The sequence below is a fragment of the Chelonia mydas genome, chromosome 26, assembly GCF_015237465.2.
Source record: "Chelonia mydas isolate rCheMyd1 chromosome 26, rCheMyd1.pri.v2, whole genome shotgun sequence".
Lineage (NCBI taxonomy): Eukaryota > Metazoa > Chordata > Testudines > Cheloniidae > Chelonia > Chelonia mydas.
Genome location: NC_057859.1, coordinates 3,525,914 through 3,549,487, shown reverse-complemented (window position 1 = coordinate 3,549,487; position 23,574 = coordinate 3,525,914). Strand labels below are relative to the sequence as shown.

The window sequence follows — 23,574 nt, the reverse complement described above, 5'->3', positions numbered from 1 at the left end:
GAGACAGGCCAGCTGGCAGGGCATTCTCCATCAGGACCTCAGACCTTGGGAACTCACTTCTCCCAAGGACTGCAGCAGCCAGTCTTAGACACCCTGGTGCACGGTGCAAGGCTCACGTTTTCTCCCTTCCTCATGAGTGTGGGGTGGGTTGCAACGTCAGTCAATCAATTCTTGTCACACTTATGTTGTCTCCGGGTGTTTAATTTGATCAGCGTTAATTGACCGGTCTGTCAGTGTATTTTCAACAGGTTGTCAAGAGGGCTGGATGGGGATGCACTTTTATTGTAATTTATAAACAAATCAAATCAGTAAATAAAAACATTTGGAAAGCAAAGGCACAAAAGAAAAGGTTTCTAAGGCAGATATTACATTGTTTCAAAGCCCAAACTCAGTGGATAATTCTTTTGACTTGTGCATTCTGACCTACTCAGCTGTTCAGATTTAATTAGCAGTAATATGTTATTGTCAAAGTAATTAAAGCTTTGCCTTGATTAAAAATGGAATTAGTTAATTAAAGAGAAAAGGTTTCGCCAACCTTAGCTTTATGCCTGAGTAAGATGTCCTATATCAGCTAATTTCCTATATCTTTCCTATTCAGGCTTGAAGGTTCGAGAGGTGTTCATCAATGTGACAAGGCAGCAAGTGGAGGATTTTCATGGGCCAGAAGATTATTGGTGTCAGTGTGTTGCATGGAGCCATTTAGGGACCTCAAAAAGCAGGAAGGCATCAGTCCGCATAGCCTGTAAGTGGAATAAGTGTGTGCTATTCAAGCTTTTTCAAAGAATGGAAACAGGCTGTTATGCTAGGGTTAAAGGTAACCGGGCACTAGGATAGTATTGTTGTCATTCTTAGGGCTCCCTGTGAAATACTACAGGAGCGTCAGAGAAAACACGCCATATTTGTTCTGATGCTGCCTTCTCGGAGCTCCTTTTTTATTTTCATGTTGGTTGATGATTTTCTTTGAAGTGCACTCAGCAAGTCTGTTTCTCTTAGAGATTCTGCTTAGATTGCATGCACACAGGTGTCGTAACAATGCAATGCAAAAATAAATGTTAATGCAAATTGAAAACCTACTGGAATGTGCCCTATTGCTCTGTGCTGATGGCAAAGGTCTAAAGACATCTGCAGAAGCATTTAACAATGTATGTCTGCTACATTTTTCAGAAAAATATGCAAGAATACATTAGAGGCTTTTGTGTTCTGCTATTCCAGATCTGCTTTTGAATATTGAAACACATCATTGATTGTGTGGGCTGATGTGGGGGAAGCAGGATGAGAACAGGAAAATGGGGTGATTTTTTTTTAGTTACACAGTCAGCAGAAAACAAATCCAAATGAGAAGACAAATCTACAAAGAAAGGGGATAAAAACATCCCTATTAGAACTGAGACTAGGGTACAGCCTGCCAGACATTTTAGAGTCCCTGGAAAGAAGAGATTGTCCTCTATGGGAATAAACATATAATTTACCATTTTATAAAAGAGCCCTTGTTTTTAAGACATTAAAAAAGCCATTGAAGAAAAGGTCAGGTACATCTAACTAAGAGGTTATTCATCTCATTTGTGAACTGGGCTAGTAGTCTACTAACTGCCTGCTAACCACATAGCTGCAGTTATATCTCTATCAGGTGGCTTGGATTTATCCTCTGAACTAGTTCTATAGAGATTTAGGAATAACTTCCTCTTTCTTCATGTGGCAAGGGGAAGTTGTTCCTTCTTTTGCTCTTTTCACATTTTGCCATTGGCTTGGAAAACCAGGAGCTGTTGCTCCTAAGGTCATGCCATCTGCTGTACTTAAGGGATAGTGACAAGCACTACATATGCTTCCCAGATTGGAGGACATTGTGAAGAGGATCAAAACTTGTATTTTAATGTAACCAACAGTAATCATCTTGAGCAGCTATACTGTAAATTAATACCATTGTTATGAATCTGGCTAACTTGCCAAGGCTAGCTGAATTCTGTGTTCTAGATGTGCGTATCATATTAGATCTGGTCAAAAATTTTTTGTTCTGCTTGTCAAAATTTTAAATAGAGTAGACCCTCAGAGTTACGAATACCAGAGTTACAAACTGACCAGTCAGCCACACACCTGATTTGGAACTGGAAGTACACAATCAGGCAGCAGCAGCAGACCAAAAAAACCAACAACACAAATACAGTACAGTACTGTGTTAAACATAAACTACTAAAAAATAAATGGAAAGTTTTAAAAAAAGATTTAACAAGATTAGGAAACAGTTTCTGCGCTTGTTTCATTTAAATTAAGATGGTTAAAAGCAGCATTTTTCTTCTGCACAGTAAAATTTCAAAGCTGTATTAAGTCAGTGTTCAGTTGTAAACTTTTGAAAGAACAACCATAATGAGGTGTTTGCAACTCTGAAGTTCTAGTGTACTTCCAGTATTTTTCATTAAAAACTTTAACTGTTTTCTGACCTGCTGTAATAGCCTGTATAGTTTAGGCTCTGCTGTTTAAACTATGTCTAAAACATGCCATATATGTCAGTTTCTTGCCCGAAGGTGGGCGTGAAAGGCACTCCAATGTGCAGAGAAGCAAAGTAATTTAGAATATATTTCTTTTCAGGCTAGTGATGTTGCATTGAAGGTTAAATTCATCCCAGATTCATCCCTAGTGTTACTTCACTAAAGTCAGTGTAGTTATAATAGTCACAACTGAAAATTCACTATTTGCCAAGTTAGCACGTACATTGCCTTTCTTTCTTGTAATAAGTATAGCGAAAGGCTGTGGTTTTGCAGATACAGCTCATCTGGGCTGACAAATGTTAATTTCTTTTAATGGCAGCCACTGTACCGTAGATTAGAGATGAATTGTCCTAACTGCCCAAACGGTATAGAAGAAACATAGCTACCAGGCAGGTTGCATAATGCCAGTATTTGTAAAATACTGGGGAGAACGGGCAGTAGTTTCCCTCAGTCTGGGAAGCTATTTCTGTCTCAGCCCATCTCTGCTCCTCATATCAGAATTGCTACACTGCAGTGTTATCACTCACAATCAACAGATCATTATCTCGATGCAGGAGAAAGTAGGAAACACAATAAACGGCATTCTGGCAAGGAGGAACATTAAAATCCAATGGCCAAAAGGACAGTACCCGAATATGAGTGTTATAATACAGAATGTTATACGACTGGAGGTACTCAAAGCTTCATCTGGTTTTCACTTTACAGTTACATCTGGTGCATTTTCCTTGTGGAAGGGTCTGAGCTGTGTTTTTGCAGAATTGGTCTTAGTGGAGGATTCAGGAATATACTTGTGGTCCCAGTTTATCTTTTACTTTTAAATCACTAATTCTGGTTATTAGGCAAATATCCTACATTGTTAATTAATAAGTAAGTAAAAAGGTCTGTAAAAGAAGGAAACAATTGTGCAGCTTTGATTTGCACTTATTATGTTAGGATTCTTGTAGGGGACTGGGAGTGAGAACTTCTGGATTCTGTTCCCAGAATCCACTCACTGGGTGACTTCAGACAGACTAGTTCTCCTTTCTGTGCTTTCAGCTTACCCAGCTGTAAAATGGGTACAATATTTCTCTGATCCAAGGACCATAAATGCTCTGCAGAATTAAGTAAGCATCATAAACTCAAATGACTACAAACACATTGAAATTTGTGTATTCCCTTTTGGCCCAGATGAAGATTGTTTTGGAGTTTGCTTCTACAATTATGCTTCTTTGGCAGGACCAATTTAAATAAAACAGTTGGACAAACTAATAGGACAACATACCAACCCCCTGATTTTTATAAGTGACTGATTTTTCATTGACTGATTTAGTTTGAATGTGTAAATTCAATTTTTATTTCACTGCATTAACTGTCATAACATTGAATGAGCTGATAATTCCCCCTTATTGCTGAGCTACAAAAGTCTATTATTCTGAATTGAATTTTTATTGACTTTTCTCTGTGCTATGAATTTTTTTCTCTCCCCCTAACGTGGCAGAGTGGAAAAAAGAACAAGGAATGAACTGAAGCAGGTGGATTGGTTTAGCTGTCTGGTTTTATATATATATTATGCCAATCACTGTGGTATCTGATCATCTGCATAATGCATGCCTACCTCTCATAAGTAATATCAGATATTTTACAAATTTGGCAAGCATTGCGGACCATGTTCTTCCCCATTTCTGTTTGCTGTAATATACTGACCACAGTAGAGATGTGCACCTGAGAATGGTATTGCTTCATTGACCATTCCCTTTGATGTCTTTTCTTGCACTAGTGTTTTTGGGGGGTGGGATGGACAGCACAAAAACACTTCCAGAAATTAGAGCATCAAAGATGGTGGGACCTTGAGCATAGTTCAGACAAGCAAAATGAATGGTCTCTGAATAGGATTCTGTACTATCTCCCCATAGATAGTGTTTTCAGGAGCTCACTTTGTCATGGACCTGTCTCAGGCTGTCTCTGATGAACAACTCAGTTGCTTAATTTAGAGCATGGATTTTTGACTCCGGGAATATCCCCTAGGGGACCACAGATGAGAACGTGCAGATCTTATATTTGTGATAGTGCAGAGAGCACTAGTATTTCATTTCAGACCTGGCTCACAGTACTTGTTACACCAGTTCATGTGGCCTTCTGTTTCACTCAGAACCTGTGATTCTGAATCGTAAGTTTAAAGCAATATTGCAATTTATAGTTCTCTGAAATAGCAGGGAGCTATTTTTGTAGAGCAACTTGGAAGACAGAGAAAACAAAAAGATGGATCTTGCTCCCATTCTTCTACTGATAAAAGCCCTTGTGGACACAGTTGTATTGTAATGGACACAGTTGTATTCTAAGTATTAATGGGTAACTTTCTAAATAGGTAACCAATATTCTTTTTACAGTGCCCTACATGGGGAAAAAAACAACATGAAAAGGGAATCATAAATGTGATATTTGCATCTTTTTCCAGTGAGTGGCTGACTTGCTAAAAATAAATCTTAATGTATTTATAAAATGTATAAAAGTGTAACTGATTCAGGGCCTCTGCTGCTTAAGGGGGACATATTTCTTGCAGTTGTAAGCACTGGAGAAAATTAAATCAATAAATCCACATTGTGGAATTTGAGGCACTCTGTTTAAACAAAACGACTTTTTCTAACAAGCATCCTCACTTGGAGTACATGCTGTAAATAACCTTCCTTCTGTTCAGTCTCTCACGTGCTTGCATGGCTGCAAGGACTGTCATCTATTACCGGGCAAATCCAGACTCTGGCTCAGGGATCTCCAGGGGTAAGGGGATTCTTTCCCAAGGCTGAACATCAGTGGTGGAACCACTTGGGGAGGCTGCTCCAGTCTAATCAAGTATCCTCTGCAGTGCTAGCATGGGAGAGGTTGGGAAGAAGGACTAGAGGATTTGTGCAATAGGAGATTTACCTGTCACCTGGGAATCTCCTTGGGGAAGAGGTGGAAAACTTTCCCAAGGGTGTGGAGAAGTGATGGATGCAACTCTACCCTAAGAGGGTAGCCTGTAGCCCTACAACACAGCTTGAATGGAGAAATTTTTCCAACAGTGAATCCGCTGGCTACATCTGCCTTTTTCCCCCAGCCAAACCTAAAGCATGACCATCGGTGGAGTCCCCACATACGTGGGCTCTGTGCCAGTGGTGTGCATTCCTCCATGCGTCCCACCTGCAGACCTTCCTTTTGCACAGTGGCGCTTTGCAGTTCCTTTTTGCATTTGTAGAAGTAAGATCAGGATTTGCCTTTGTGGAATTATGTCCCAATATCCAAGGAGGACCAAAGGAGTATTGCATAAAATGGTTGTTAAAACACACATACGGGGATATAAAAATGCGGTGCAGAGGTACAGCACCATTTAAGTAATCAAAATATGATGTAAGTGGTACTTAAGTGATGCTTAGACCTTGTGCTGGCCCCACTGTACAGAGTGAATTTCATCCATTATGACTATCCTAATTTAAACTTTAGTGGAATCCTTCTGAGCAAGACTCAAGTTGCTTTTCTTTCCTTGTCATTCATATTTGGTTGGCTGTTGAAGAGAGGTTGTGTGGGTGTTTCTTTGTGCATTTGGGACTGGATGGGTTACTTGTGTACCTTCTTTCCTGTCCTCCCCCGCCCCCTATTTTCCTAGTGAGTCCCAATGCTTGAGCATAGCTATAGCCAGATCTAAACAAAATCCACAATGGCTTAAAACAGTTTTTAAAAACCTGCCAGTCCCCATAGAGTACGATTATTCTTCCGTCAGCCCTTTATTAATACTGTTTAAAGTTCTAACCCACTAAATTGTTGACCAGACAGTTTGTAATGGTGTCTATCTTGGGCATGTTGTCTAGTGCTGGGGGAAATGGTATAACTTGCTGCAGTGTCTGCACAGATTTCAGATTGCTAGTTACAGTACTGTGCCTCCTTTTTAATTGTGTATTTATTGCCAAGTTTCCAAAGAACGTTTGGACACAATGTTTTATAAGTAAATATTTTTGTATTAGCAAATCCAGTCACACATGAGGATAGTTAATGATGGAAGTTAATGGATAGAAAGCTGGCTAGATTGTTGGGCTCAATGGGTAGTGATCAATGGCTCCATGTCTAGTTGGCAGCCGGTATCAAGTGGAGTTACCCCAAAGGTCGGTCCTCGGGCCGGTTTTGTTCAATATCTTCATTAATGATCTGGAGGATGGTGTGGATTGCACCCTCAGCAAGTTTGCAGATGACACTAAACTGGGAGGAGAGGTAGATACGCTGGAGGGTAGGGATAGGATACAGAGGGCCCTAGACAAATTAGAGGATTGGGCCAAAAGAAATCCGATGAGGTTCAACAAGGACAAGTGCAGAGTCCTGCACTTAGTCCAGAAGAATCCCACTCACCGCTACAGACTAGGGACCGAATGGCTAGGCAGCAGTTCTGCAGAAAAGGACCTAGGGGTTACAGTGGACGAGAAGCTGGATATGAGTCAACAGTGTGCCCTTGTTGCCAAGAAGGCCAATGGCATTTTGGGCTGTATAAGTAGGGGCATTGCCAGCAGATCGAGGGACGTGATCGTTCCCCTCTATTCGACATTGGTGAGGCCTCATCTGGAGTACTGTGTCCAGTTTTGGGCCCCACACTCCAAGAAGGATGCAGAAAAATTGGAAAATGCCCAGCGGAGGGCAACAAAAATGTTTCGGGGACTGGAACACATGACTTATGAGGAGAGGCTGAGGGAACTGGGATTGTTTAGTCTGTGGAAGAGAAGAATGAGGAGGGATTTGATAGCTGCTTTCAACTACCTGAAAGGGGGTTCCAAAGAGGATGGATCTAGACTGTTCTCAGTGGTAGCAGATAACAGAACGAGGAGTAATGGTCTCAAGTTGCAGTGGGGGAGGTTTAGGTTGGATTATTAGGAAAAACTTTCACTAGGAAAAATTGAGGATCGGTCCTGCTTTGAGCAGGGGGTTGGACTAGATGACCTCCTGAGGTTCCTTCCAACCCTGATATTGTATAAGTCTAGGAGGGTGGTGAAACACTGGAATGCGTTACCTAGGCAGGTAGTGGAATCTTCTTCCTTAGAAGTTATTAAGGTCAGGCTTGACAAAGCCCTGGCTGGGATGATTTAGTTGGGCATTGGTCGTGCTTTGAGCAGGGGGTTGGACTAGATGACCTCCTGAGGTCCCTTCCAACCCTGATATTCTATGATTCTAAGTTTTAATTAATCATATTGCCATAAAATACAGATCAGCTTCATTTGTTTTATTTTAAAATAATATCCTTTGACTTAGTTTTTTCCAGTGGATACTGATGTTTTTAAAGTTGTTTCAGTGTCACTACATAGCATTCCTGGAGATTATTCTGCACCTTTTGAAAGCCAGAATGGCTTGACTTGGCTTGGGGGGGATGCATACAAGGTGGGAGAAAAGAGGTTTTCTAATCCTGATTCACTTGTGTGGCCTTGGACAAGTCACTACTTTGTCTCTGTTTCCCCATGTGTAAAATAGGAATAAAAATATTTATACACCCACCTTCCAGAGAGGATATTAGTCATTGTTTGTCAAGTGCTTTGAACAAACATAGTGGTAGAAAATTAATAAGCCTTATTGTTAGTATCTTTCACAACATATATAAAATAAAACAGCATGAAGAATGGCTTTTAGAAAACCTCACATCCCAGCAGTTGAGCTTGACATTAGTTCAAATAAACTGTATTGGTGATATAACAACTGCATTTACCTCTTTTCAGATTTACGGAAAAACTTTGAGCAAGACCCACAAGGAAAGGAAGTTCCTATTGAAGGGATGATTGTTCTGCACTGTCGGCCACCAGAGGGAGTACCTGCAGCTGAGGTGAGAGAGGAGATGCTGGTTTTAACATCACTGTTATTAGCTAGTCTCTTTTGGACTGGATATATTTGGAGGGGAAGTGGGGAGTTATCAACTAAAGCCCGTTCCGGGTGTTTGTAAAAGTCCAGTGCCATTACAATATTCTACTCTAGGGTCTCTTAAAATGTTGTTGTTAAAGCCAGTTCTAATTCTAATTTTTATTGTCAATGAAGTTGTGCCTAAGTAGTAGAGTAACGGGGAGGCGAAGGCACCGATATCAGTAGAACTGGCTTTTTCACCCATGAGAGTTCGAGGATGACTGGATCTAAATATTTGTTTTAGAGACTAAATATGTGAGACTGCATGACATTGAGGCATCAGTCTGCTCTTACCTGTCAAATGCAGAGAAACAGATGGTAGCCTCTGCTTTGAAATGGTGAAACGTGAGCATAAAGAACGGATGGAATATAATAACGACAATACTTAGCACTTTAGCATCCTCCGCGTTCAAAGCACGGCGCAAACACTGACCTGGCTGGACACTCAGCTATGTCCAGTAGTGCAGCTGGGTAAAACGCTCTGTTTGGTACTTCTGATTGTTTTACCTTTTTTTTTTTTTTACCCATTCTGAAGAATTTTGTTTTTAAAGCCTTTGTCTTGATGTTATTTAATGATCCCACCTTCAGAAGGAAGTGGCAGGTGATTTTTGAGGCTTCTAGGTTGTTGGCTTTTTTTTCAGGTGAAAACTGTAATTACTTAACAAAAACAAGTGCTTATCTGAACGTTTCTCTTCCCTCCCCATCACTTAACCACCCACCTCCAAAAGAGCAGTTTGGAGTAGCACACGCAGTATGGGGGTCAAATAGTTAGCACCTCATGTGAATACTCCCCTTCTCTTAATCCCAGTCTGTTTTTATTTTAAAATATGCGAGGGGCCAAAATTTGTGCCTGATATAGGGGGGAAAAAGGTGACTCTAACAAGATTCACATGGAATAGCACTGTTCAATCTCACTGCTTTCATGCTGCTCCTCTTGCGTGTGTGCATCGTCCATGAGGGTGAAGCACTTGTCTTCAGTCCCGTCTTCAAAATGCCTGGGACACAGTAGATGCTCTACATATAAACTCTGGTGTCGCTCCATTGAGGTTAGTGGACTCGAACTAATGATGATTTTGGCCCTGTTGATGTTACTTTCTCTGCTTCTGGTACAGAGGAAGGCTTGTCTAATAGCCCATGTAAAGCAGTGGGCTAACTAAATGATGCCTAGTGAAATGCTTGGTGTAGCTATTTGGAGTGCTGTTGTATTATAGATGGAACCTCCCTTTCTGAATAGCAGGATGCTCGGCAGGGGTGGACAGCGGTCTCACAACTCCATGTATGATACATCAGTAAACGCGGCTATGTAACTCCTGTGGGAATTACAATACTAGCTAGCTAGCTAATCCACCTTTGGGCTCAGAGCTAAGAGTCTGGGGGCCTGCCCATGCTGTACTGTGCTGTATTTACTCTCAAAAATGCCAGAGCTGCATCTGTGATGCTGCTATTTAGCATCCTTTTGATAAACAGAGAAATTGGTATCAACTAGAAGTTGTTTGTCTCTCATCTCGGTTCAAATCACTATGGTATCTACTAACTGGCAGGACAAAAGAAGCAGGGAAAATAAACTGCAAAGAAAGAAAACACACAGTCTCTGCGTTAGATGGAAAGCAGGCTGGACAGATGCTGTCAAAAACCCAGGAAGAGTTAAGAAATTAGGCGAATCGGGATACAAATGAACAGATATTGCAGGCTGGCTTAGAAATAAGGGTAAGGAGGAGGGGAATGTGTATCTACATACAGAGCTCTCATTTCTCTATCAAGAGAATTTCTGCTACTACATCCACCTCAATGGTATCTAATTTCACCCACTACTCAGTTTACTATATCACATCCTTGAGAGACTTGTTTTTTGCCGTTTATTCTCCATATACATCGGCTCCAGAGTGAGCAAAAAGTTTATACGTGAAAAATTATGCAAATTTCAGGCATTTTCTTTGGAAACAAAAGAAACAAATTTTAACCCACCAGGTAAATAAATGCTTTCCAACCCAGCGAGTATGGTATGCTGGACTGAACAATTATATCAGTTTGGCTATTTCCCGTTGCAGATAGCTAAACAGTCAAAGACCATTTTCACTGTTGGAGTTCAGTAATTTGAAAGAAAGGGGATAAGAAATAATGGTGATTCAGAGCCGACATGTGTTGAATTTTATTGAGGATTTGAGAATTATCAGCACTTTTCCATTTGAAAATAGATATCCAACCCTGGAAAGTGTGATCATGGTCAGTAATTGGTGATTCATTTCTATGCAATTGCTGCCTTTTAAAACAAACTGGGCCAAAGATGTCCCTGATGTAATTCCAATGGATTTTCACACTGTGCCATCTCTATTGTTAAAGCGTTAAAGATTAGACACACTAGCATGTTCTTTTTTGACTGTTCAACTTCATAGCGACGCTTCTGTTACCAATATTGAATTCCCCCCTGAATAAAATGATTGCTCAGAATAGTAAATTTCTATAGTAACACTTAAAGGCTTGGATTAGCATATTTTAAAAAAACCCTTGCCTTTTGAGGATGTACATCATATGAATCTTAGAGTGGGACAAGGCTTTAGATGTTATTGTCCCCGCCAGCAGTGTAGACTGGAGAGAAGAGAGTATATCTGCTTTGGGGCCATCTGGGAGTGCTGGGGTGAATCTTAGCAGAAGGGTTTAATCGTGTCATTCCAGTTGTTCAGGTCATTTATTTGTATATTAGAATTTAATGCTGCTGGTCTTTATCAGTGTTGTACGTTTTTATTTTTTATTATGGCACTCAGAGTTTTTGTTATAGGCATTCTTTCCCTCCCCCCTCCCCATCCTTAAGTAGAAATTGACAAGCTGAAGCCTTAAATCATAGAGATGTGGGGCTGAAAGGGACTTTGAGATGGTTAGTCCATCCCACTGTGCTGAGGCACTGCTAAGTATACCTAGACCATCTCTGACTGGGGTTTGTCCAGCCTAGTCTTAAAAACCTTAACTGACTGGAGTTTCAAAATTGCCTTAGGTAACTTGTTCCGCTGCTTAGCTGTCCCAGTATTAAATCCAAATCTTAAAATGTAAAATCAGGGAAGGTTGTTGGGGCAGTTCAGGGTGGAGGCAGGAGTAACTGAATGACTTTGGTGTTCAGATGACCCCAGGTGTTCAAAACTCACAAATTAGGCTCCAAAAATCCATGAGATTGACTTAAAAGAAATAGAATTTGGGTTCTTTTTATTTGCCTTCCTGTTTTTGAGGCTTTATGATTCACATTTTGAAGTTTTTCTCCATAACCACGAAAGAGTTAGGAATTTACATTTTTTTTCCCTAATACAAGCTAAGATTCTCAAGTTATCTCATGATTTCGGACACTGAGGCTTTAAGAAAACACTAAGTATAGTGAGACTCTCAATAAAATTGCAAGAGTTGGCAATATCACTATAAGTTCAGAGCCAGGCCATGCAGAATATTGACTATTACATGACTAATTTGCCTGGGTTTATACTTTTTATTTACCTTAAGCTTATGGGAATGGTACTAACTAAAGATAACCATTTCACCATTTGATACTCATCATTAGTTAGACAAAACCTATTTGTTGTTTTCAGAACAATTCATTATTCCAAACTGTGCTGCTTTATACTCCCCAATTAAATGGAAAATCTCTTTCATGCAAAGTTAGGAATTATATCAGATGAAAAGCTGACAGTTTAATGGTTTTCCACACATTAAAATTGTACAGCTCTCAATAAACCTTGATTTACTGATGTTGATTGTAAAATGGTTATTGCTGTTAATAAAGCCTATAAATCTTAACAGGTCATATTTGCTTTGGACAATAAAACTTCATATAAAGGCTCATTGTGTAAGGCTAATTCTATTCACTTGAAGGTAAACAGCCTATTTAAAATAATTCAGTGCCTTTGGAAACTGGGTACCAAATTCAAACCAGCAACAGATCATGGTCTGTGGCAATAGCCCTTGTGGCTGTAAACTCATTAGTTCTTTGGGGCAGAGACTGTCTATTTTTTTGGGTCCTGGTCCACGACTGGGGCTTCTGGGCACTACAGAAATACAAACAATTATTATTATTTATTAATTCTCATGCATTAAGAAGGGTTAGGGCTGTTCAGCACTTGGATGGGAAGCTTTTAAGAAGCAGCCAAATCTTCCTGAATGGTATCAGAGGTTCAGTACATTTATATGGTTTGCACCATGTTTTGGTGACAGTTTCCTGTTTCAGCACTGAGAGTTGGATTCAGAGAGGGGAAAATACCTATTAGATCCAATTTCAATAGCTCCTATTCAGTCAACCTTGACTCCAATTCCTGTGATTTTTATCTCCCAGTCAATGCAGGACTGTTCACCGAAATACGGTTTCTGAAGTTGGACTGAACATTTTCCAAGGTCTGGTGCATCCACTGCTTCCCTTGGGAGCTATTGGGAGGCTATTATTTATTTATTTTGCAGGGATGCTGAGGCTCTCCGGTTGTAGACCAGGACCACACAATGTTAAGATGCTATAAAGACACCCAAAAAAGAGATGGTCTCTTCCCCCAAAGAGCTTACATTCCAAGTATGGACAGAAGACAATAGGTGGATAGAACAGGAAAAGCACAAAGATGGTTAGGCAGCTGTTGTGCTGTGCCTGCTGCTTTATGTGCCATGCAGTTTTGAGTATTTTGTAGGCAACATAGCACAGGAAGAGTTTTCAGAAGGGATTTGAAGGAGGAAGATGGGTTTGTGATTATTTCCTGATCAAGTGCATTCTCCCTGTCAGAAAGTCCTCGCTGCACCCATCATCAAGGTTCACTCTAATTTTCCCCTTTCTTAATTTCATCCTCTTACTGCCAGTTTGAATCCCCTTTTGCCACCCCCAAATATTTCCTCTCCATCCTTCATGTTTACACCCTTCAAATATTTGTAGTTTCCTTTTGGCATCTTAGCTGAGTTTAACATATAAGGGATGATTAAAAGAGCTAAATATGGCTCGGAAGCTGCAAAGAGCTCCTTGCAGAATGGGGCAAAAGGCTCATAAATTGATCCCTGCAGCCCGTTGGGGATTGTGCATCGCTTTCCCTGGTAATGTGTAGTACTCAGAGCTCAATAAATAGAAGGGATTTCAGATGGGATTAATAAATAAATCAATAGCCAAGTCCTGTATAAAGGCAGAGTTACCCATTAACAGAAGCCTAATTTTGAGCCTCTTTTCTATTAAAGCTGTTTATGTGAGGGAGAAGGCGGGGATTTTCAAAGGCGCACAACTGCCGGTAAAAGAGAGGCTTCCATTGGTGCTCCTGAAAATCTCTCCCTTACTCTGCAAAGGATTTGGGGGATGCAGATTTTCAGAAGGACATTGTACCCAAGAACACACAGGATAGGTGATTTATTCAGGGGCTTGGGCAAGGCAGAGAAGAAGGTATGCACTTCTAATCTAATATGAATCTAATCTGTCCCAACTAATATGAATGTGAGAGAAATGGCAAAGTTATTCCAAATAGTGGTAGCTGCAGGGGAGAAGACTCTTGGACCAACCAGTTGAATAGAGAAGAGACTAGTACTAGATCAGAAGGGGAGTGACGTGAAGATGTGTGTGTTGAAGTCAAAGAATGCGAGAAGGGTAATTTGTTAAGTGGAATCTGCAATGTGGGAGTCAGTAGGATTATTTTAGACTGGGAGGGCTGTGGTTGTATTACTATTGAATGTTTTATAAAGCTGTTATGTGTTAGGCTGAGCTCCTCTTGGGGAGCCTGTTACCTTTTATCCCATGCTGCAAAGGACCTGATAATTCCTTTGTAAACAGTTTAAGCTTTCGTGCAGATTGTGCATGAAAACTCATTCATTTGGGCTTAGGGGCTTTGAGTGGGATGATACTTTCCAGAATGTTACTGCAACGAGAAGGCTGTACATTACTGTAATCTGAGGTAGCTACAGCAGGGAGGACTAATGGAGAATGGACCTTACATCAGGGATCTGGCAGTGGTGACCTTTTCAATAATTAGTATTTGATTAGAATGTCTAACATTGTTACAGAAACCTAATGGACTCTGAAGAAAGGGAAGTATTGGATAAATAACTAGGATGTTAGAAACAGTAAGGATCTTTACCAGTTTTTTTTTTCAAAATTCCTGTTGCCACAAAGTAACTATAAGTAGTCAATGGGCTACTAAGGTATTCAGAAAGCAGGTAGCCACAACAAATCTGTCCCAACTAAGCAAAGTTGGTATGTAAGTTTAAACAAAGTGTGTTTCATAGCAATTTTGTAATTTTCCAGGGTTTTTGATTAGGCCCTGTGTAACAAGGTGAAGTTTGGACAAATTAGTAAGCATGCACAGGGAAGCAGTGACTCTGAAAAATAATTGGGGGTCATGATTAATCAGCTGGACATGAGTTTCCTGTGTGATACTGTGGCCAAAAGTGCCATCCTTGGATGTACAAACACCGAATATTGAGTAGGATGAGGAAGGTTATTTTGCTTATGTATTTGGCACTAGGATGACTGTTACTGGAGTACTGTGCCCAGTTCCAGTGTCCACAATTTAAGAAGGTTGTGGAAAAGTTGGAGAGGATTCAGAGAAGATCCATGAGACTGATTAAACCATTGTTAAACCTGCCTCACTGAGAGAGACTCAAGGAGCTCAATTTATTTAGCTCGACTTATCAAAGAGAATGTGAAGGGGTGACTTGGTCCAGGTCCATAAATACCTATATGGGAACAGATATTTGAGAATGGAGGACTCTTCAACCTAGCAGACAAAGGTATAATATGATCCACTGGATTAAAGTTGAATCTAGACAAATTCAAACTGAAAATAAGGCACACATGTAAAAGTGAGGATAATTAACCATTGGAACAACTTACCGAGGGTTGTGGTAAAGTCTCCATTATTGGCAATTTTAATCAAGACTGGATGTCTTTTTCTAAAAAAAGATGCTCTAGTTCAAACAGGAATGAATCCAGGGAAGTTCTGTGGCCTGGTTTATGCAGCAGGTCAGACTAGTTAATCACAATGGTCCCTTTTAGCTTTATAATCTATGACAGACTTAGGCTTTTTATGTCATTAGAAATTCCACAGTTGCATGTATCATCATTTTTCTAATAGTATTATATATTCTTGGTACAGACATCACTTCTTTTTTTTCAAGGAAACTTTATGGATCTGAACCCAAATAGAAAACAATGTAGAAAAGAGATTTCACTCCCATTTCCTATCATCATGCCAGTATTTGGCCAAATCCCCTATAAAAGGTTCTGATTATTCTATTCCAGGAGGTGAAAATTCAGGACTATTATTTTTCTGATGAGCCAGCATGTCGTGTGGTTGAGCTAGTTCCCAGATAATCTATTGATCTCTTTATTTCTGTGACTGACTGATATAATCAAACCTCTGATCATGCAACACTCTTGAATAGAAAGCAAACGCTTTACAACTGGAATGAAATTTAAATCCAGTTCAGTTAATCATTTGAGCATGTCCATTGCCAGCAATATAAATCTTCATCTCTAGAATTATTTCTTCTGCAATGTAAAGGTTACAGCTAAGTGTGGAGGTGTTAAAAGTAAGCATTCTTGCCAGAAATGACCCAAACCACCACTTATGTGTGGTCGCCTTCCCCAAAGGAAATGGAAAGCAGGGTTTCTCCATGACAGCAGTTGTCATGCTTCTGTAGGAAAAATCAGGACAGATGCATGTGATGCTTTGGGAGATGAGGAGACGTTCTCTCCTTTTCATGATCCTTCCTTCTCCCTGCCCCATGCTGCTTGCAACCAAGTGATTATAATTAATGCTAGCTATTTGTTTGCCTATGTGAAAAATTAGTTAGTGGATCTCTGTGCATTTCCTAATGTTCTTATTTCCTCTGTGCATTTCCTTATGTTCTTATGTTCGCATTACTAAGTAGCACTGATTGGCAGCTTTAGCAGAGATGCCAAGTATTATGGGGTTATGAAAAGGCCAAAGAACATGTGGGTATCGTGACTAAACTGCCTTTCATCTTTAGAGAGAGTTCTCCCAGACCAGCTTTGAAATTGTTTGGGGGAAGCATGTATTTTTGCTGGTCATGCAACACCTCTTCCATGGATAAACAGGAGTGCAGTGTGTAAGGCTGTTGGAGAAAGGTGCCAGATTAAGTATACTTCAAATGTTAATATCCAGGAGGAGGAGCTGGGAGAACACATTTCAAAAGATTTGGAATATGTGTTTTGCTTGTATCGAATTAATTTACAAATAAAAGAAGCTAATGTAGCATTGTCAATGCTCTGTGTGTTCACACAGTTTAGTTTTAGTAAATAGTCTTTAAGCTGAATTACACATTAGTAAAAGCAAATAATCAGGTAAGCCTGCAAATAAGGAACTGCGGTACTATAATTCAGCTTTAACGTTGCACAGGGATGAATCAAGAGCTCCAAATCCTGCTGAGGCAGCATTGATTTTAATGTTGCTTCAAAATGCACTATACTACCCTGTCCTGATTCATTTCAGTTGCCAGTGTCAGGCAGGACTTAAATAAAAATTATATAAAGGAGCATCTCTTTAAATATGTGATTTCTTCCCAAGAACTCAATTGCGAACTACATGGAACGAAAGTAGTCCTTTGCATATGAGATGCAATGGAATGTGCCTGTTATTAATAGTGCTAAAAACCTCATGCAGCAACAGGTGGTAAGAAAACTGAATAACTTGTGTATTACCCATTGCCTTCTCATTTTAGATAGGTTAGATGGCCCCAGGAGAATATAAAGACATTTTAAATTCTTCAGCAGTAGAGATGGGTGTTTACCATCACCATATGCCTCTGCCTATAGATGTGACAAGAAAAGCCCACGCACCATCTGTCCAGGAGCAACTTAGCTCTGTTCCTAGAATGTACTGTCTTTGGAAAGGGCTTTACATGTGCTTCCAGGAATTACATTTCCTCAACTTCCAGCACATTCAGCATTCGGCACACATTCCATCTTCCCAGTTGGGCATATGGCTGTGTCCCCATTATTCGGATAAGGTGAGGTAAACTCTGTGCCCCTTTCTTTGGGAGGTAGCTGGATTTCTGTGGGCATTCTTGGTGCGTTGCCACTGCATTAGGAGAATTAAAACAAAATAAAATAAATCCTCTTCGCATGTACTGGCACAGCAAGTAAAATGGAGCTGGTGAGCAGCTGCGCTGCAGGCATCAGCACCCAACCCAAATCGATGCAGTTTTTATGAGAGTTGAATGGTGAATTATTATTTTTTTATGTGTCAGTATGAACATCTGATAATCCTTTGCGGTGGCAAATGTTGATTTAAACATAACAGAGTCTCTGCTGGCACGAGCATGGCGGGACTAGAGCCATTCCTTTCACTGTTGATTCTGAATTGGCCCATGGAAAACTCAGTTCTGGCTCCCAATCCCCACAATAGATTCTCCCCATAGATATGCTTAGGAATTGTGAGCAATAGGGGCCTCATTTAGGTTGGAGTCCCTGCAATATTGCAATTGTTGTACACTGTGGGAGCAAACCCAACACTCTAATGGTGGTGCTATTAGGCTGCCAGGTTGGGCTCAATTAACTCTGTGGTCCTGATTCTCCTCTCACTTATACTGTTAAACCCCACTGATGTCGGTGGAGCTACTCTTGATTTACCCTGGCGGGCTGTGAAGGGGAAATGAGGCTCAGTTCTCTCCCTTGAGCCGCAGGACCGATAACTTAGTTTTCCAGAGCAACATCTTTATCCTTGCCAGTATTTCATCATTCAGACCTATCCACTCACTACACAGCTATCAGTGCTTGCAGACGGCTCGCCACAGTTGTGTCTTTGTGATGTAGGCTGCAGATACCCAGAGCGGGGAAGAACTTCTCTCTGCTCCAGTGACATTTCAAACACTCCGTGTGACAGTGACGCAAACTGTCTGCTCCATGAGAAGTAAAATGACACGAAGTTGTCTCACCCAGTGATCTGACTAGTCTCTGTCCTACTGACCTTGCTACCGTTGGCCTGATGTATTATGAGAACCAGTAGGGAAGCTTCCCCAGTGCCAGTGCATGAATACAAGTTCAAGGTGTAGAGAGAGTGCGCGTGTGTGTGACACCTTCCTGATAGCAAGGTGTGCATTAGAACCAATGCCATGAACATCCTGAGCCTGGTGAAGGTGAAAGTAGGCAACCCTGACCTGCTAACACAGAAGGTTGTCAGCTTCTATTGGTAAGAGATCCTATGAGGCACCAAACGGATTGTTAAAACACAAATTCAGCCCCTTTTTGTCTCGAAGCCCTTGTGGTTTCTGAAATGGAGCCTGCCATGGAGTTAACTTAAAGGATAACTTCAAAGGGATGAGCAGAAGTAGCAGATTGAAGCATCCTGTAGGCAAAGTTGGATCGCTTCTTCACTTACAGTCAATCAGTGTAAAGGAAACAGAGCTCGCCAGCGAAGTGGCGGACTGATTTTTAATCCGGCTCTGTTTGGCTTTGGAAGCCCTGAATGGCATAGGCCATGGCTATATTCAAGGAATCCTGCTTGAGTCCTTCCCTGCAGGGGTATCTTTGCTGTCACACTAGTTGCCCATCCAGGAGTTCTACCCTGGTTGCACCTTGAGAGTGGAAGTGCTTGCATTCTAGGGTCTGGAACACCACCTCTCGCACTCGCCCCTTGGATATCCTTATCAGTCCATCCCTAAATAGTAACAAATATGCTTGTGTTCATGTCTGTCAGCCCCTGCATAAGACTGTCCTTGGCGTCTGTTTAAACAGTGTCATGAGCTTATTCACGTTTTTATACTTGTTTTTGTTTTTAAAGAGGTTTTAACTGTAGTGTATTATTGTGCCTGTGCTTGGCTGTGTGTGTTGCATTTTATACGCTTATTATTAATTATTACTTCCTTGCATTATTGGTGGACAAGTCCCTTGCACTGTTCACACTGTGCGCCGTTTGCATTAACTTGAGCGGACCTTTAGATTATGCCCCTTGCCTAGGCTGAGCTATGTTTTCCATCATTTACTGAGGGCAAGCTAAAAAAATGTACAACCTTGCATGAAAGACACGCTGTTTTCAATATTAGCCAAGGCCCTGAGTCCATGAGAAGGGAAATGTGGCCGTGGGTCCACACTTGTCTCTGGCACATGAAATACAGTTCAGGCTGAAATAGGTGTTCACTATCTGGAAAACAGAAGTCGGCAATAACTATCCTAATTTATTGTCCTGTAAGTTTTCTACTCTTTTCAGAAGAACAGTTTACTGGAGTGATGCTGTGCTATCCATGCACAGGGAATCCGGTTTATGTGCATGTCTGTTTGAAAACAGGTCGTCTGGCTGTAATCTAGTTTGACTGCTCACTGACTATTTCTGAATTCTTTGTTTTGACAAAACCCTTTATCCGAGAAGCACCATGTCAGATTATGCTGCGTCCCTCATGCTGAGCCTGCTACTTCTAGGTCAGTTGTAAAATGTTGTGCGAAATATATCCCGGCATTCAGCAAGGACAGGGCTGGCGCTCCACATCCTTTCAGCTAATTCAAATGAACACAAGATATAGAAAGATTATAGGGGCTAGGCAATGATGGCAGATATAAAGTATTCCAAAGACTGCACGATACAGAAAAGTGCAAGACCTCTGTGAAGACACATAGGCCACCATGCTAGTAATAAACAGCCAGTCGGAGCTAGAAAGAACCCTTTCAAATAAGGTGACCATTTATTATCAGACAGCTGTCTATAACTAGCTTAGACAGCTAGAATGCTATTGAGTAAAAAAAAAAAATGGTAATAGAAGGGTGCCCGCAGCTGAAAACATCCATCATGTAGGCACGAAGCCTTACATGTTTGTTGTCTACCAGCCCAGGCCCATTTTGGGCACTAAGGGGTAACCCATCCTCTAGAAAAATGTCGTTGGTACCACACATTAGGAATATATCTGGTGGTCATCATCAGGGTGGATGTAGGTGCTGGAGGAGGTGTAGTTTTTCTATATAACATCATGTTTAAACATTATCAGGCATCCAATCTGAAAAAAATCATAAAATCACAAAAAAGAGCCAGAACTTGTAGAAATATAGTCGAATTTTGACAAAAATGGGAAGAAAGCTTCTAAATATAATTGATAAAATTCAGCCATTAGCTCAAAATAGTACTGTTTTGGAAAGTTTGAGAAATATTTAGCCCCAGGTGATATATTTTATGCATTTTCCTTTACTTTTTTGCCTTCAGTTAAAGCTAAAGTATCTAGTCACATGGCAGTAGGAGCTTGTTTGTACCATGTAATACATCAAGATTTTTGTCGTCATTTGTAGAGTGGACTGATGTGAGAACAGATGTCAGTCTGCTATTTTTATGAAGTTATGCAGATAAGATCCCTACCCCCAAATTATAAAATATATATTTTTTGATGTTTTCTCCTTGGCTGGCGACATAAGTCTAACACACATATGGTACAACTGGGATTATCTTCTTACTATCTCTGAATACAATGACAATACATGTAAACTACTTATATATCAGGAATAATAGTAGCAGAAGGGCTGTATACTGTCTTGTATGACTGTATTATGTGAATAACCCCTACATGTAACTATCAGCTACTAAATGTTTAATGCAACGCCCCTTCAAGCTATATTTACTCACAAAAATAGTCATTTGCAGATAGTTGAAACATTTTTACTCCCCCTCATAATCTGTCTCTGATGTGTTCAATACTCTGTTGCTCGGCTAATCACTGTCACAGTTGCATGCATCAGCACACACCAAAACTTCTGTGTGGCATTTGCACCTCCTTGTTGCACAAGTGCGCTCACACTACACAAGGGGGAGAAGGCTTCTGGAGCTGGTACCAGCACCATCATTTAGGAAGAAGACACATGAAGATACTGAACTGTTGCATGATTCCATGTGCGTGACTGATAATTTACAGATTTCAGACGCTGCCTGAAAGAGGCTATTGTTGGTGGCAGTTTCTCACTTGTTCTGTTCTTCTTTGCAACCAAATTGTGACACACGTTATCCAGAGACCCTTGCTGCTTACCACTGTAAAATAATGATACTAGTGGGCTGCTGAGTTGGGAAAAAAAGCTGAAGTGGGTTGGACTGAAGCTACCTGCCTTCAAATCTTGCTACTGGTACTGAGCCTGGACTACTTGATTCAGCTACTGCTTGGTCCATTAACATTTTAGTTAGATCAGGTCTGTCCATGCCATGAGTTCAAAATAAAGGTCCTAATTCATAAAGCTATCAACAGCCAGAGACAGAGGTACCTCTTGGACTGTTGGATTATCTTTGATGTGTGACCATGTCTGAGTGTTTCTGCTCTTTGCTCTTAAAACTGCTCAGAGTGTACGTAAGGGGAACAGTCTTATAAATGACAACATGCAGTTAGGTTACTGACACACCACAGCTGATCTTTCAAGCTTGTTTTTGGGATAGAAAGAAATCACTTTTCTTTTGCACAGAGCTGGGGGGGTGCGGGGGGAATAAGCAGTATGCACACAGAACATATGTGACTAGCCTTCCCCTGATCTGACCAACCCGCAATTCCAAAACCCCACAATCAAAATATTATTAAGACTTTCCCTTTGATTCTACAAGGTGGGGCTGTTGGGAGCAAGACATGGGATTCCAACAGGTACAAAAGACACACAAAGGCAACACTAGACTGAGTCAGAATGGCTTGGAAATTTTTATGAGCAGTGCAAAGGCCTTGGGTACCATTTGTAGTGCAAATTTGGGGTCATGGTCAAGCGGCTCCTGAGATACAGCTCCCTTCCCCTCCGGGCAAATAACCTGTGTTTTAATTTTTAAGTGGTCTAAAAAGCAAAGGCAGAGCCAGGATGCTTTAAAAACTGGTATGCCAGCTGAAGCCCCAAAATACCAGTTGGGGTACAATTTGGGGGGCCATTTGATAACAAGATCCTCCCCTGTCCCCTAACCTGTTTTTATAATAGGACCAACTACCCAGGGAAATCCAGCAGATTTTTAGTTGAAGGGACAGGCAGCGGAGCTGCAGCACTGAGCTGAGAATGAATGTGCTCAGTATGGGCCACAGGCCCACAATGCAGAATTCAGGGGAGCTGAGAACAGGTACGTTCAGTCTGCAACATAGGCACACAAAGGGCCCTAGGTACCTAAATCCCAGATTTAGTCAACAATGGGATTTGCAACCCCCCTGCTCAGCTGCCACCCACTCCTTTAGCCCCCTAAACTCACTTGGCATCTAAGTTTTTGCTCTAAACGTTCCTTAGCTGCCTATGTTCTTCTTCGAGAGATGTCCCTGTGGGTGCTCCACTCCAGGTGTTGATGCTCCCCTGCGCCTTCACTCAGAGATTTTTCCAGCAGTACTCGCACAGGCCTTGCACACGCGGTGCCTGCCTCACATGCCGAAATAACGCGCTTCTCAGTTCCTTCTCTACCGTCCCTGGCGTGAGACAGAGCTCAGCAGTCTTGCTCAGTTATTTCTCGCTTTAGATAGTTAGTTGTTTTATACAGTTTATCTAGTTTTTTTAGTCAAATAAGTTTTATTTCCCCCTTCTTCTCTTAAAAAAAAATTCTTCTCAGTTTTTACTCTGTCAGACAGACAGTTTATACTATGCTTGGGTCGCCAGGTTTTAAGAGATGCACCTATCCATCTACCAACCCTCTTTCCTAAACCGCGTGTGAACATGTTCAAAGCACCAATGCAGACACTCGACGTGCAGAGCGTTGTCCTTTTATTTGGATAGGACTAAGCCCTTTAGGACTTCCCCGAAACTTTTCATTTCAATCACAGGACGATCCAGAGGCAAATCCATCTCTATCCAGAAAATATCCAATTGGATAGCAGACTGCATCCGTCTGTGCTACCAGCTAAAGAAGATGAATCCTCCAACTTCTGTTAGAGCACATCCACCAGGGTATGGGACAGCATGGATCAGTTTCCACTCTCTACCTCCTTGAGGAAAAGGGATTTGAACAGGGATCTGCCACCTCTCAGATGGGTGTGCTGAAAGAAGGAGCAGGTCTCCTTCATAACAGGATTAGGGTACTCAGTTGGGATGTGGCCCAAATAATAATTAATTCTAGTGGAACAGCTTTAACAGGCAAGACTGAAGGAGCCCCCCTCATTGCTATCTCCCATATTCCAATCATTAGGGCCCTCGGTGGGCGTTAGGAGATCCCTCTTCAAATTCTTTTGCCTCAGGCAGAGGGGGAAATTGAGGCAGGGTACCCCTACATCACAGACCCTCCCTTATTATACACCACAGACTAGAGCACAAACCCTGGCTGTAGGAGATGCCTGTTCAAAGTCCTTTATC

General features: G+C 41.1%; 1 protein-coding gene across 8 annotated transcripts in view; it reads left to right on the top strand.

Moving 5' to 3' along the window:
* The window catches only part of UNC5D (unc-5 netrin receptor D), a 412,207-nt gene that overhangs the window by 272,564 nt on the left and 116,069 nt on the right, over positions 1-23,574 (top strand). For all 8 annotated transcript variants that reach the window (XM_043536305.1, XM_043536308.1, XM_043536304.1 and 5 more), the window contains 2 exons: positions 599-742; positions 8,183-8,286. In XM_043536305.1, coding sequence (XP_043392240.1) covers positions 599-742; positions 8,183-8,286 — 248 coding nt within the window. The remainder of the gene's footprint in view (positions 1-598; positions 743-8,182; positions 8,287-23,574) is intronic.